Source organism: Caloenas nicobarica, chromosome 7 (genome assembly GCF_036013445.1).
Source record: "Caloenas nicobarica isolate bCalNic1 chromosome 7, bCalNic1.hap1, whole genome shotgun sequence".
NCBI lineage: Eukaryota > Metazoa > Chordata > Aves > Columbiformes > Columbidae > Caloenas > Caloenas nicobarica.
The window spans coordinates 16,948,575-16,962,659 of NC_088251.1; the positions used below are offsets into that span (position 1 = coordinate 16,948,575).

Consider the following 14,085-nt stretch of genomic DNA (forward strand, 5'->3'; position numbering starts at 1 on the left):
TGAGAATGAACAAGGAGCATCAAAACAAAAGCAAGAACCAATAAACAAAACAACAATTAACACAGTGATTGAGCCATTACATAAATATTTCTTTGAGTGCTTTGTCACCCCAGAATTCAGTTTCTGTTCTGGACTCTGCTTACATACTGAAGTGACTGATTTATCTAATTCTGCCAGTCAAGACAAATCCGAAGTTCAAAGACGTATCTTAGGACACAATATACAGAAACAGTATAGGAGGAGGAAAAGGTTTCTAATGCAGAGAGATGACGGTTCTCAGGATCAGAGTATTTGCTGTACTTGGCAATTACCTGCAAGTTCTTCATTTGTATTTTAAAAGCCACATTTCTTTTTTTCACAGGCCAAGAAGAACCACCAAAAAATTAGGGGAGGAAAAAACAGATTAAACATATAAATACATGCATCAACTCAAGAGATACAGATCTAACCTCCCAGGAACTACAAAGGGAAGTCAGCTCACCCACCATGTCTGAAATTGTGTTAGGACTATAACCTGCGAGTTACAGGTCCATAAATTGTAGGACTTCAGCAGCATCCTCTTTAGAAGATTCCACAAAAGTGTTACAAGTGTTTTAGTCCAGATTTCGCAGGTTACCTTCTAACCTGTTCTGGATGTAGTTCAGGGCCATAACTTTTCTTGGGGAATTCCAAGAGTAACGGTGCTTCTTGCTATCTGGCACCTTTTCAAAGCAGACAGCAGCTCTGACAGCCAATCTCATTTCCCCCTTGAGACACACGTATTCCCTTAGGTGATTCACGGTCATTCACAGACAGGATACCCATTTCAAAATGGTTTAATAACATTCTGTTCTGTTTTCTACTCTCTCAGGTTCCATATACTACACATAAGTGGAAAACTTCACGCTGTCAGTTTCTTGCTAACGAAAACCTAACTACTGCCACTGAAAGTAATCTTTAATATCCTCTGTTTATTCTAAGGACTGAGTATGTTTTGATTCTGCCCTGACTTACACACAGGGGATGAAGGTGGAAATACTTAGAGCACTCTACACAGCCTTGACCACCAAAAGTAGATAAAATCTGCAGCAGTTAAAAAAAATACCACTGGTGATTACTTTTACGACTGATCGTAAGACATGCAAATAAGCTGTATTAACCTATTCTCTTTGCAGTTGCACTATTCCCATTTGCATCTTGGAAACTTGCATCTTGGAAACTCTGGACTCTGAAAGCAATTGGCCTCAGTTCAGAGGCTCCAAGAGTTCTTCCAGTCAGGGTTAAGGTGCAGAGATTTATGCTTCTTGCAGATAACAATGTGGCTGTACAGAAGAGCTTTGGCCTTTTCAATAGGATTATCTTCTGGATGCCTCCAAAGCCAGAAAAACACACGCCAGGAGCAATCCCAGCCTTGGGCAGGATAATGAGGGTCTTTCCAATCCTATCTTTTGATTGAAAGCAGACACAGATGTAACTGTTTACCATAGATGTAACTGTACACAAGATCAACAACTCAAAATAGGCTGTAATGGGTGCATAGCAACTTGGAAAAAGACAACAAAAAACTGTTACAAGGATCTGAAATAGATAGTTCCACAGCTCACTCATATTTGTAGTGTGGCAAGTAACTACAGCATCGTTGTTCTCAGTTATTACGATTATTATATACAAATGAATAGCTCTCAGAGTACATAGCTTTACCAGGATGATGCTTCCTGTCCAAGTCAGACAAGCACATCTGAGAAACAAACCAGCGAGTATCTATTCTCCCCCACACACACTCCCCTTAACAGTTCAGCAAGAGACTAATCCACACGGTGGTTAAATAGATCTATGAGGAGGCAGCAGTGCTAATAGTAATTTCTCCCAATACCTAAGATTAGAAATGTCACTCCCTTGTTTGGGCACATTGTAATAGGTTTTTAGCATGTTGATGTTTATTAGCTTTCTCATCTTCAAGCAGGCAACACATTTTTGAAGGCCACAGAGATGTCGTGAATGATTATGTCTCCATTAGGAATCTGCTTTTGAGATTTATCCTACCCTTGAAATATAAGATTTGGTATTACCTTTCTTCAAGGATAAATAATTCTAAAATCAAAACTAGCTTAGAATGCACTTGCCTATAAAGCAATGCATACGTATGAGACAAAAAGCTATCAGGACAGCAAAATGCTGCTTTCTCAATAGTCCATACATCTCAGATAGCTAATCTAAATAGTTGAATTATTTTCTTAATTACATATGCACCAAAAATACTAACATTTTTCCACTTTTTTTCCTCCAAAAAACTATGTAGCATTATATAACAAAATCTGTCATAAATAGAAACTGCCAAGAAATGTGTCCTCAAAAACAAGAGCCACCACCTCTGAGCGCACCTCCTCTAATGAAATGGGCCACTGCAGTCCATAGGACTACCCATTAAAGCTAGACACGCATGTTTAAAGGAACAGGCTTTTACAGCCCTGGCTACAGTCATTAAACCGGTTATGTCAAAAAGTTGGTTTCCACTTTCTTAATTAAAAAAAAAAAAAAAGTCTGATCATGGGTAGAAATGAAAAATTAAAATATGCTCCCTCAACAAAAATCGCAGCCAAAGCATTTCTTCATCACTTTGCATTGCTTGTTGTACTAGGTTTTACATTCTCATAAGCCAGTTGTTTGGGTATTTGAGAATTCAAATATGTAAACCACTATAAAGCACCAGATACTAAAATCTCTGTAGTAGGGAGTTACAAACAAAGGGGAAGTATCTAGAAAAAGGGCTTCTGAAAACAAACCAGGCACACAGCACCTACCGCTAAAGCGAGAGCACAAGTGGTAGCTCTGTTCGCTCAGCACCCACCAGCAACACAGACCCCTCGCCCAGGTGAGCGGCACAGCCTGTTCACAGGAGGACGCGCGCTATTACGAACCACCTCCCTGGCATTTAACTAGCAGCAAACAAGAGCTCAACCACAAAATACATCTAATACTTGAGCCTCGCAGCTGTTGCTGCCCAAGTGGCGTGTGTGGTTTTCTGCTGAAGTGAAAGTGTCTGAAGTGCTGGAGAGCTGAATGAGACACGGCTCCTGACACGATCGCTGCACATGTTAAAAACCTCACCGCTGAACCGAAAAGGGAAAATGACAGAGGAAAAGAGAGAGGGTGGGAAAAAAAAAAAAAAAAGCGCTATCAGGTGCGCTCAGGCGCTCAGCACCACCGTGCTCCGGCCGGGGAGAGCCCCGCTAACCCGGCTCTCCCGAGACACCCGGTGGAGAGGCCCCAAGGGCCCCGCAGCCCCCAGTACGGGTTACACCACGCCCAGGGTCCCTGCCAACCAGTAAGGCCGAAGCCCCAATCCCACCTCGGCTGCCGCCGCAGCCCGCAGCGCCCAGCCCTGCCCGGCCTTTATCGGGCCGGCTACGGGAGCTCCGCGGGCCCAAAACCTTCCCGCGCGTGGCCGCGGAGGTCGGCGTGCCCCGTGAGCGCCGCGCCCTGATTGGCCCCCGGCGGGCGGGCCGTGCTGTAAGGCAGCAGACGATTGGCGGGCGGGCGGCCGCGTGCGGGCGCTGCCTGGCTTTGTACACACGCCGGCCCGCTCGGCCCTTTAACAATGGGCGAGGCGGGCGGCGCCGCGTGATGGCGGGGGAGCCCTCGGGACGCCGCGCCGCGCTCAGGTGCCCCGGGCCCGGCCCCGCCGCAGCCGCCAGCTGCGCCGCTGCGTAGGGTGAGTGGTGGCTTCGGTGGGGGAGGCGCTGCCGGCCTTTGTTGGGGCGCGATCGCTCGTCCCCGGGGCCGCGGCCGCCGGCTCCTCCGCGCCCCCCTCGCCCGGCCGCGCTCCGCGGCGGGAGGGGGCGGCTTAACGAGCCTCACTTGTGCCCTGTATGGCGGCCAGCTGGGCCGGGGCGCCGGGGGAGCCCCGCGGCGCGGGCAGCGGCTGATCGCGTTTAACCGGGGGCGAGCGGGGAAGGGGCGAGGGTGGTGCTGCCCGTCCCGTCCTGCCCCGTCCGCGCTCAGCGAGCGCCGCTTCCTCCCCTCTGCCCAGGCCGCGGCTGCCGCCCGCCCCGCCGATGGAGCTGGAGGCGCAGTGGTGGACAGGACAGCTGGCTGCCGACATCCACCAGGCGCTTCGCTACAAGGTAGCCCGGCCCGGCGGCGGTTGGTGTGCGGGGGGCGGTGGGGAGTCGGGGGGGGGCGGGGGTTGGAGGCCGCTGCCGGCCCCGCGGCGGGGGGGAAGCGCAGGCCGGCGGCCCCGGCGCCTTTGTGAGGGCTCGAACAATCGGAGCCGGCCCGCCGCGGGGAGCCGGCGCGGCGGCTCGAAGCGGGACGGGAAGCGTGTGTGGGGCGGCCGCCGCTCGGCGGGCTCGGTCCGGCGGGGGTTCGGTGGAGTTTGCTTTTCGAGACGTGGAAAAACACGGTGTCTGCCCTCAGTTAACGCTCAGGCTGTTTGTCATCAGTCCTGACAGTTCATCGGACTGACCGGACTGTTCTCTCTCTGCACTTCTAAGAGGCACTGTGCGCTTGGTTCTCCTGTTGGGATGCGTGAGTGCGTCCAAGTTTAAACTCTGAAGAAAGCATTGCGATGCTATTGTAACAAAACAAAACCCAAACAAACAAACACTGGGTGCAGCGCGGATAGGAGAGGGTTGTGGCAACACTGCTTTGAAGTTGCTTCGACTGACTCAGAGTTGCTCTTTGGAGCTAATTCCATAATAAAGCACATCTTACCCCCAGAGCTAAAAATCAATTTACAGTGACTGAACCTACTAAAAACGTTCTTTTTCTGCCTGATAGTACTTTATGAGTCGATTATCCTTCTTGAAGGTTTGACTTTTAAAGCAGTTTTTTTTTTCCTCAGGGGTGGGGGGGAACACAAGAGGACAGGATAACTTATTTGCTACCAAAATTACCATTACTAAACTAATAAGTTTGAGTTGGGAAAGTTGAATTCTAGAACTTAATAGGTACGGAGTGGGGGGGACTGTTGGTTTATTTTGTTGGGTTTTTTTTTCACTTCAATAGCATGTTTCAGAACTTTGAATTGACTTTAAAACTTTGAAAATTTTGTGTGACTCCATTCCAGCCTTATGTCATAAGATTGTCCCGCTGGAAATTTAATTGTATTCCAAATCCTACTTACACACAGTAAGTAGGCTGCACAATCTAATGCATAAACTTATTCATGATAACAGAAGACAGCACTGGTGTTCTGCTGTGTACCAGAGGAGATACTAGCTACCAGGCAGGAGCTCAGGGAATGTTGTTTCTACCAGTCCAAATTTCATATTTAAAATAGATCATGCCTCAGGTTTTTCTCATCTATGGTGTTGGTAGGGCCTTTGTTTTGTGGAGTCCCCCCCAAATCTGAGACGGTTATGTTTATGTACGCTTAACTAAATGTGCGAAAGCATGCCGTAATCAGTGTCAGTGCAACATCAATCAGACCAGATTAAGTCAGGCTTTAAGCATGTGCACGCAGCAAGCACTGACACATGCACACCCCGTTCCTCTTCCTAACGTGTCTACCTTCAGCCAGCTGTTGGTGCCCTTCTGGAGGCACCTGCAGGAGATGGGGCAGCATTGGAATATGCAAACACTTCAGTACAAAGTCTGATTGCTTAGATTGGGCTGTAGCAAGAGGGGGTTGAGTTAAGCTATTGGACTTTGCATTGAAGCAGCTGAGGAGTAACTCACATGCCCTTGCTGTTTCCCTGCTGGGAAGTACAGCCTTTGCATTAGACGTTATAGAAAAGAAATGGTAAAAGCTGAAGTCACTCTAGCTGATTGCCCAATTGAAAGATTTTAAATTATTATACTAGTGTTGTGCAGAACCCAATTAGTTCTGTAATACAACAAATAGATTTTTTTTTCTGTGAAAAGGGATGCTGAAACGATGGGAACAGAAGGAAGAGGGGAGAAATCCTTTGAAAATTCCATGATAAAATTGAGAATATCAGCTATATTAATCTGATACTCATTCAAACTAAATGATGGTTTTAATAAAATTACATGCTGCTGTCCATCTAGGAGCTGAAGCTGCCCTCCTACAAAGGACAATCTCCCCAGTTACATCTGAGAAGATACTTTGCAGATCTGATTGCCATTGTGAGCAATCGGTTCAGACTCTGTCCTGCTGCACGACATCTAGCTGTGTATCTCTTGGACCTCTTTATGGATCGTTATGACATATCTATACAGCAGTTGCATGTGGTTGCTCTTTCCTGTTTGCTTTTAGCAAGTAAGTATGTAGCACCAAGCTTTAACTAGAGCAATATAGGTTCTCCTTCTAAAGGTGTGTCTTGATGAGATATTAGCAGGTGGGGGAAACAAAGTGGTTATAAAAGACAGGCAGCTTAGTGAATATCAATTTTGCTCAACTGATAGCGCCTTTCTTTAAACTCTTATTTTGACTTCTGTTGGCACCTGATGAAACTGAGGGGAGGAAAAACAAACTGTGATTAAAAACTAATGTTTATGCTTGGAAACAAATTATTCTAAGGTGAACTTTCAGAGCTGTATTATAGAAATAGAAAAACTGTCTTTCTGAGGCCATCTCAAAATAGGCAGATCCAGTGCTGCAAATGAGAAATTTGCATACCTGCGATAAAAGAAGAGATTAAATAAACCAGATGTAGACTGCACTGCACCCTGTTGATGCTGCTGTGTGGTTCTGGAATACTTCAGATTTCATAAATTGCAGTGTTCTTTAAGCAAGCTAAGACTAACACAAATCCCGTATTGTCACATACCAAATGTAATACTGGTGAAATACATTGGCGAATGCACAGTACTCTGAAGACAGAATTAGTTACAAATACTCACTATTAACAGTGCTGCTTATATTGACCTTGGCTAGATTCTTGTGGAGTGTATCCGTCTTGTGACATTTGTAGACCCCTTTTAGAAGTCCCCAAAGAAATACAGGTGCAGTTTGCTGGGGTACCTGCTGGCACTTGTTCTTAAACCAACAGATTCAGAGGAGCAGGTCTTGTCAGCAGAACTAACTGTTGGTTCAGTTTCTGCTGATGTTTTTCTGAATCTATTTTCATTTTCTCAGATACATTGTATGGTAGCTCTAGGCCCTCTTTGCTAGAAAACCAGAGCACTGAACTGTTGGCTATTTTGGGTATGCTGCTTCCTTTCATTGCATCCCCTGTCTCCACCAATACAGTTATTCAGCAGAACAGTTAAACAAGAAAAGGGTTTTTTCAGATTCATTTGGGGGTAAACTTTGACTGGATGCCACGAGCCAGCAATCTTCTCTTGGCAAAGGGTGAGGTGCTGAGTATGAAAACCTGGCCTCAGAAACCAGTGTAATCCATTTAGGAAAATTGATTGGCTTTGAACTAATGCCAGATTTTCAAATGCAAGTCATGTTCTGAAGAGAATTCAAAAAAAAAAAAATCACCTCTGCCATCTTTCATGACAAGCTGCAAGTAGAGCTCTGAAAGCCTGGAGTATTCACTCTTCCAAGCAGCAGTGTATGAACTGGTTGAGAAAGCACAAACCAGAATGCTATTTTAAACTTTTGCCCTGTGTGGCTTAAACAAGCAGTTTAATCAGCAGTGCACTACATTGGACAAATCACACTGTGATATATCTGATAAGGTCATAGAAGTAATAAGAGAAATTACGATGTAACTCCTGAAGCTTTTATTTCTATAATTACTAAAGTATGAGAAACAAAAACTAACGGACTGAGACTGGTCTTGGATTCTGAGTCCTGTATAAGTACCTCCACTGTTGAAAAAAAGTAAACGTTCAGTATGTTTGGTCCTGCAAAACTCTCTAAAAATGTGCATTTGCAACATATCGTGTAGTACTGAATAGAGAGCGTCAGATGGAAAGGATTTGCAATGAAATGGAAATAGCACAACCATATGGCAAACTGTATGGAAATGTGACACTTGTTTCTCTTATTAATGGATTTTTTACATACACAGTTTGCTTCAGGCTAAAAACATACAGGCCTGACAAGTTAAAAGTCCAAGGAAAGCTGAAGCTGTTAGCAGTGTTAAAGTTGAAACAGTGTACATAGCAGTGTGGGTTTTCAGGTGCACATTGCTGAAAACCACTTGTTTGAACTGCTGCAACAGCTTATTAGCTATCAGGTCTAAAACTGTACCTACCATTGCAGGCATTAAAAGCAGCCACGTTGGCTAGAGCTGTAGCTATACTCTAGTGAGCTTTAGAAAAAAGGGAGTGTGGGGGTAGGAGAGTGATTAAAGTCAAATGCTGTGTTGCTGTGTATGCCAAATCACATCACAGTGGTATTTCATTAATGATGGGGACACATTATACAATAATTTGGTGACAAAAACTTGGATATGCAGTGCCAGTGATGTCCTAATGCAGCTCACTTCTGCTCTTGGCAACTGGCTTCTGTGTGCCAGGGTGGGAAAACCAACAGGAAACATGGTGCTCACTGCACAATATCCTACACAGTGTTTGACATTATCTGCTGAAATTTAGCCCTTTATAGTACATACCCCTTTTTGTCTCTGATGACATCTTCCATTTGAGCTTTGCATGTGCAGGAAAGTCTCAGACTTGTTTGACACAGCAGAATTGAAATATGACCAACGCAGACATTAGATACAATCTGTTTTACAGTTCATTGTGCTGAACCTTTTTTTTTTTTTTTTTCCCCCCTCTTTCTGTTCACCTGAAGGTAAATTTGAAGAAAAGGAAGACAGTGTTCCCAAACTTGAACAGTTGAACAGCTTGGGTTGTATGACTAACATGAATCTGGTACTAACAAAACAGAATTTGCTTCATATGGAGCTGTTATTGCTAGAAACATTTCAGTGGAATTTGTGCCTCCCAACTGCTGCTCATTTCATCGACTACTATCTTTCTATTGCTGTCCATGAGACTGATCTTCATGATGGCTGGCCAATGGTTTGCTTAGAGAAGACCAAGTTATATATGGCAAAATATGCTGATTACTTTCTGGAGGTATCACTGCAAGGTGAGTTACGTATTTCAGGTAATGACTCCTTTGTCTTGACAGATAACGTCTAACTTAAATGAATCTTTTTCTTATTCCCTCTTTCTAGATCATGCATTTTTAAGTTATGCCCCTTCTTTAGTTGCTACTGCATGTGTAGCTTCTTCACGGATTATCTTGCGTCTCTCGCCCACATGGCCTACCCGACTGCATCATCTCACTGCGTACTCTTGGGATTTCCTAGTGCCGTGTATTGAACGATTATTAATGTAAGTTAACAAAGCAGCTTTTTTGAAGGCCATTTCCGCATTTGTTGGTATGCTTAATTGCTGTTAGCACTGAAAGTAAATTTCTTTGAATTTCATTTTCTCTATTCTAAAAATACTTGGGTATTAGGTAATATTGTTAGGTAATAACTGTTTTGTTCTTTCCAAAAAAGAAAACCTTATCAGATCAAACCTCTTTCCTGTTCTTTCAACAAACAAACCTCAGCCTTGCATTTCTACTGAACATCTTCTGGCATGCTTTGCGAATCTGTTAAATAGCTTATTGCTGATCTCTGTAGTCTACTCAGAGAGCAGAAGGAGATAGTGAAGAGTACTGAAGGCACAGGATCTCCTGCTTACTCTGTAGACTGTATGCCTTGGAAGTTCAAGGGATGCTCCAAACAGATTATGGATCAAACATGCAGACGGAGCAGCCAGCTTTGCAGGGGAGAAATGACCAGGATGTTGTATCTATTTTTGCTGTATTCAGTTGTGCTCCCTAGAAGCACAGGAACAGCTGTTTCTGGAAGAATCAAATCTTCCTTATAAGTGTGACATCATCCCGATGGCCTCTTTCGGCTTCACTAATGTGTGTAATAAAAGGAACAGGACCCAGAACATGAGCATGCTGCTGCAGAACTGTTTTCAGGATTGCTTAGGGAGGTGGGGAGAAGGTGAAGCCTTTTAGTCATCTTTGCAGTGCACCATAAAAAGTTGGTAATCTTTAAGAAAAAAAACCTGCTCAGGGGTTGAGCCACAATGGTCTTCTTAGAGATCTGCCCTGTATAGGCAGTACCAAAAAACTTAGATGAATTTAGGCCTGAGTGAAGTATGTGGGTGGCACCTGCTTAACCTCAGCATAAGAGCAAGAGAAAGAATACGTCTAAATGCATTTCAGACAGGTGTAAATCAAAGGGAATTTAGGTGAACTAAACCACCTAGCTTAAGTATTGGGTGGGCTAGAAAAAAGGTGAGAAAAGGGAAAAAAAAAAAAAAAGGCATTTCTACTCCCCACAACAGGATCCAATATCACTATACATATGATCTTTGAGTACTGTAAAGTACATATTTTTAAAACCCTATAGTCACCTGATTTAAATGAGGTAGATGCAGTAAGTTTGTTTTAATTTCAGGTTCTGGTAATCTGGCACTTTATTGCTGTACACTAGTAGGCTTTATTGCACTGGTAGTTTTAGATACTGCTGTATAATTTGTATTGTACTTGGCTTTTATCGCATTTTGTATTGCTGTGCAATGAAACAAGATGCTGAAAAGAAACTGTATCCTAAAGAAACAAATTTTAAAATCTGAGATTATTTTAAAGGGTAGGCTAAAATTATTTTCTTTTTTTAAAAGCTTTGAAGCTTTCAGATAATTGCACCATTTTTTAGAATGCTCTTAAAAGTTAACCCAAAAGAGTTTATTTTAATATGTATTTTCGTTTATTATTCTGTCTTCTCAATTTGTTTTAGTGCACATGATAATGATGTGAAGGAAGCAAACAAGCAAAAAGGACAACACGCTCAGTCTGCCCAACACACTGTATTTCAGACACCAGCTCCAACTCCCCAGCAGGCTAATGCTCAACAGCACATACCGTATCTCCAAGCTCATCAATCTTCATTACAGTATCACCATCAGACATCACAGCAGCAAAACTGTCAACAGATATCATCTAATCATACAACATCTTACCCACTTCAGACTTGCCCCGCTGCCTTACAGTCTAGCGTTCAGGCTCGAGGCCACGTACAGACTGGTGCTGCAATGTCACTAGCTGTTCCGCTAGAAGTGAAGCCATGTATAAGTGTCTCCTACAACCGGAGTTATCAAGTGAATGGACGATATTCTTGTATTACTCCCTGCTTTGAGAGGTGATAAGTACAAAATGATTTTTGTGCTTATTTGGCTGGGGTGGGAAGTTGTGTTGAGGGGAGTTTTTGGTTTTGTTTTTGGTTTTTTTTGTTAAACCTCAAATAAGTTTGGGGGTAACAAACTGAATTTAAAAAGTGTCATTCCAGAAAAAAAGAAGCAACTGGATTGGCAACCAGTACCATAGCTCAAATACAGACTGCAAAAAATAAGCACACAGAACACCCTCTAAAAAGAATGTGTATACCTGGGGATAAGAAATTCTTACTCTGGCACTCAGAATACTCAGTGCTTCTAACACACGTTTGAAGTACTAGTCAAAAGAAAAATAGCTGTGGACTAACTACAAACTTAGCTTTTAATGAAGGAGATACGCAGTATTATTTTGAAGACATTTATGTAATATCACCATACAGTATTAACACTTGCTTCAAATTTACTGAAATATAAGAATCCCTTGAATGCCAGACTTCTCCAGATCCACGGGGACCACAGAAGAAACAAATCTCCATATGGCTAACTCCATACTCGCGCCCCTTTTTCAACACTTGTTTTGGATATTTGCTTTAGGCTAAGACATTTGAGTTAACTGGTAATTTGGCTAGTTTTTAAGTTTTGTACCTTGCAGGATAGACACTATGGTTTTGCTTCTTTTCTTCTCCCTATCCTTTTTACGTTTAAAGTAACACTTTCATACTAACTCAGGGAATTTTCTACTCATTACTCTGTGCTGCTGATTTGTACACTTAATTGGGTATAACCTGAAGGAGGAAGGTAGAGAGGGAAGAGACTATAGCAAGTGGAGTGGCTTTTCTTCAGGGCCTCTATATGCAGAGTACCAAAGGGATATGTTAGTGTTCACGGAATGTAGATGTGAACTACTGCCCAGCAGTGTGGTATTGAGTAATGGAAAAAAAGAGGAAGTTTCAAATGGACTTGTACTGTACTAGAACTACTACAGTGGCTGTGATTCCTCTGTGTACACACACATGTATTATTAACCAACAGAAAGCATCCTCCAATTGCACTGACCATGTCACTCAACAAAAAAAGGACAGTTAAACACTTATAGAAATCCAGTTCTGTCAGGCTCATTATGGAGGGAAATTCTCAGGTAATAGCGGGACAACTTTTTCTACTATTTGGGAGTTCCAGAAGAAAATGCAGAGATTTACTCTTCTAAATGGGTAGATCTAAAAATATATTGAAGAGTGAACTGCTTTATCACAATTAAGGTGCTAATTACATAACTGTATGGAATTACACTATCTCCTGTGGAGTGTATAGTCTGAGGGTAGAAAGCTTCATGCGTCCAACTCTTGGATGAAAATGGTGGTAGAGATATTAATGGAGGATTTATTTTTTTTTTAACATAAAAGAAGATACCTGACTTTCTCCTGTGGTAGAATATGGGAGCAAGGATTCTTACTACTTTAAAACAGCTTTATAGTATGTGGGCTTAAGGCTTTTTTTGTTTGTTTTATATGTTCTTTTACCACCTCCTCCTCCCCTGTCTTAGTGGTAGCACTTAAAATTGTGTACCATCTAATGACACCGAAGTATTGCAAATCTTACAGAGACTGTCTGAAAGCAGGGGCAAATAAGATACATTATCAATATTAAAACAAAGGCTTTATCACAGGAGAGGAAGCCTTACCATAATGTTCAGAATGGAGGGAGGGGAGGGCAGCGCAGCTGTATTCATTCTTTCTGGGGCTGAGTTATAACATGCTACAAATACCTATTTATTGTTGAGGAGAAGAAATCCTGTTTGTCTTAGTTTGTTGTGGGGGTTTTTTTGCTTATTGTTGGTTTGTTGGTTTTTTGGGGTTTTTTTCCTCATAAATCCCAATTTTTGTTGTGGGCTTTTGTAGCATATATGTGCAAGTCAAGAGGGACAGGAGGGTGAATGAAAGAGATGATGTTCTCTGCTTTATGCTAGAGAATCAACTTTGAAATAGGCATAGTGTGGTCAATTCTTCATTAAAGTGCAAGTTGGTTTGGTTTTGTGTTTTGGTTTTTCCCCCCCCCCCCTCCTCTCTTCAGTTCTTAAAGAATATTTCCCTTTGTCTGAGAGTAGTGTTAAGTAGGGACTTCCACCTCAGAAGATGCCATGCTTTTTATTCAGCATTGTGACCCATTTAAGAGGGAAATGGACTTCTTTCTGCAGGTTTCATTTTTGTTGCAATGCTATATCCACATCCTCAGTGCTCTAACTACCTCTGATGCTATGAATGTACAGTCTTGTAATAGACCATGACTTGAAGTAACAGCAGATGCCTGTAGCAATTTTTTTTCTGTAAAATCTTTAGATCAGCTAACTTGTCATCTTTATTTGTGACACAGCAGTATAGGCTCTTCTTGTTTTGAGGGTATTAGTAAATTTATCCCATAGACATTTGATACATAAAAATTTAACTAATACTTAACACTGGAATTATAATGGGTGGGGGGCTTATTCCCTTAGTTAATACTGCAAATTTACATTTAATAGGGTATTTTTTATTTGACTATTTTAAGACACTAGGTCAACTGTAAAAAGATCCATTACATGCTGTTTGTTTTTAATTTATTACTTAGTCTTTTTCTGACACTACAGCTGCATAATAACTACAGAGAAAATGTACACTGAACAGTTTCAATATATTATTTAAAAGGGCTTTACCAGTGTACATTAAAAATACACTGTTCTTACTATTAGAACCAAAATGTGTTTTTTATGGCATAAAGAAGAATGGTGCTCCTAAATGCAAAATGTCCAAAACAATGGAATCTTTGTGAGTGCTATGCATTCAACTTATTTTTAAAAATAAAACTAGTTTTGAGTAAGAAGGCTCCACTGTGTATGATGCCTTTTTTTTTTGGGGGGGGGGGGGGGGCGGCACAGGGAGGAGGGACAAGGACATTTAAAATATGTAAACTGACCCTATTCAATCTTGCATCATTCCTGTGTATGTGCTGAAGATGTGAGGATTTCTTTCTCCCCACCCTTTCTGTGATACTGTAATAAGCTTCAGGAACACCTTGACTTCA

The 14,085-nt window shown here is 42.5% G+C and overlaps 1 protein-coding gene across 2 annotated transcripts; it reads left to right on the forward strand.

Moving 5' to 3' along the window:
- The first annotated feature begins 3,654 nt into the window (after positions 1 to 3,654).
- CCNJ (cyclin J) lies at positions 3,655 to 13,824 on the forward strand. Of its 2 annotated transcripts, none has more exons than XM_065638888.1 (6): positions 3,655 to 3,691; positions 4,010 to 4,103; positions 5,992 to 6,202; positions 8,636 to 8,935; positions 9,024 to 9,183; positions 10,653 to 13,824. In XM_065638888.1, exons 2-6 carry the CDS (start codon positions 4,035 to 4,037, stop codon positions 11,056 to 11,058), a joined length of 1,146 nt encoding a protein of 381 aa, XP_065494960.1. In that variant the 5' UTR covers positions 3,655 to 3,691; positions 4,010 to 4,034; the 3' UTR covers positions 11,059 to 13,824. The 2 variants fall into 2 exon arrangements, with proteins under 2 accessions (XP_065494960.1, XP_065494961.1); XM_065638889.1 differs by having other exon boundaries at positions 9,057 to 9,183.
- Positions 13,825 to 14,085: the final 261 nt, after the last annotated feature.

What these genes read in the sequence shown, in the direction of transcription:
- CCNJ (XM_065638888.1), top strand. Translation starts at nt 4,035, where the DNA reads ATGGAGCTGGAGGCGCAGTGGTGGACAGGACAGCTGGCTGCCGACATC. An exon ending in ACCAGGCGCTTCGCTACAAG is followed by an intron (nt 4,104 to 5,991) that starts GTAGCCCGGCCC and finishes CTGTCCATCTAG; the next exon opens with GAGCTGAAGCTGCCCTCCTA. An exon ending in TTCCTGTTTGCTTTTAGCAA is followed by an intron (nt 6,203 to 8,635) that starts GTAAGTATGTAG and finishes GTTCACCTGAAG; the next exon opens with GTAAATTTGAAGAAAAGGAA.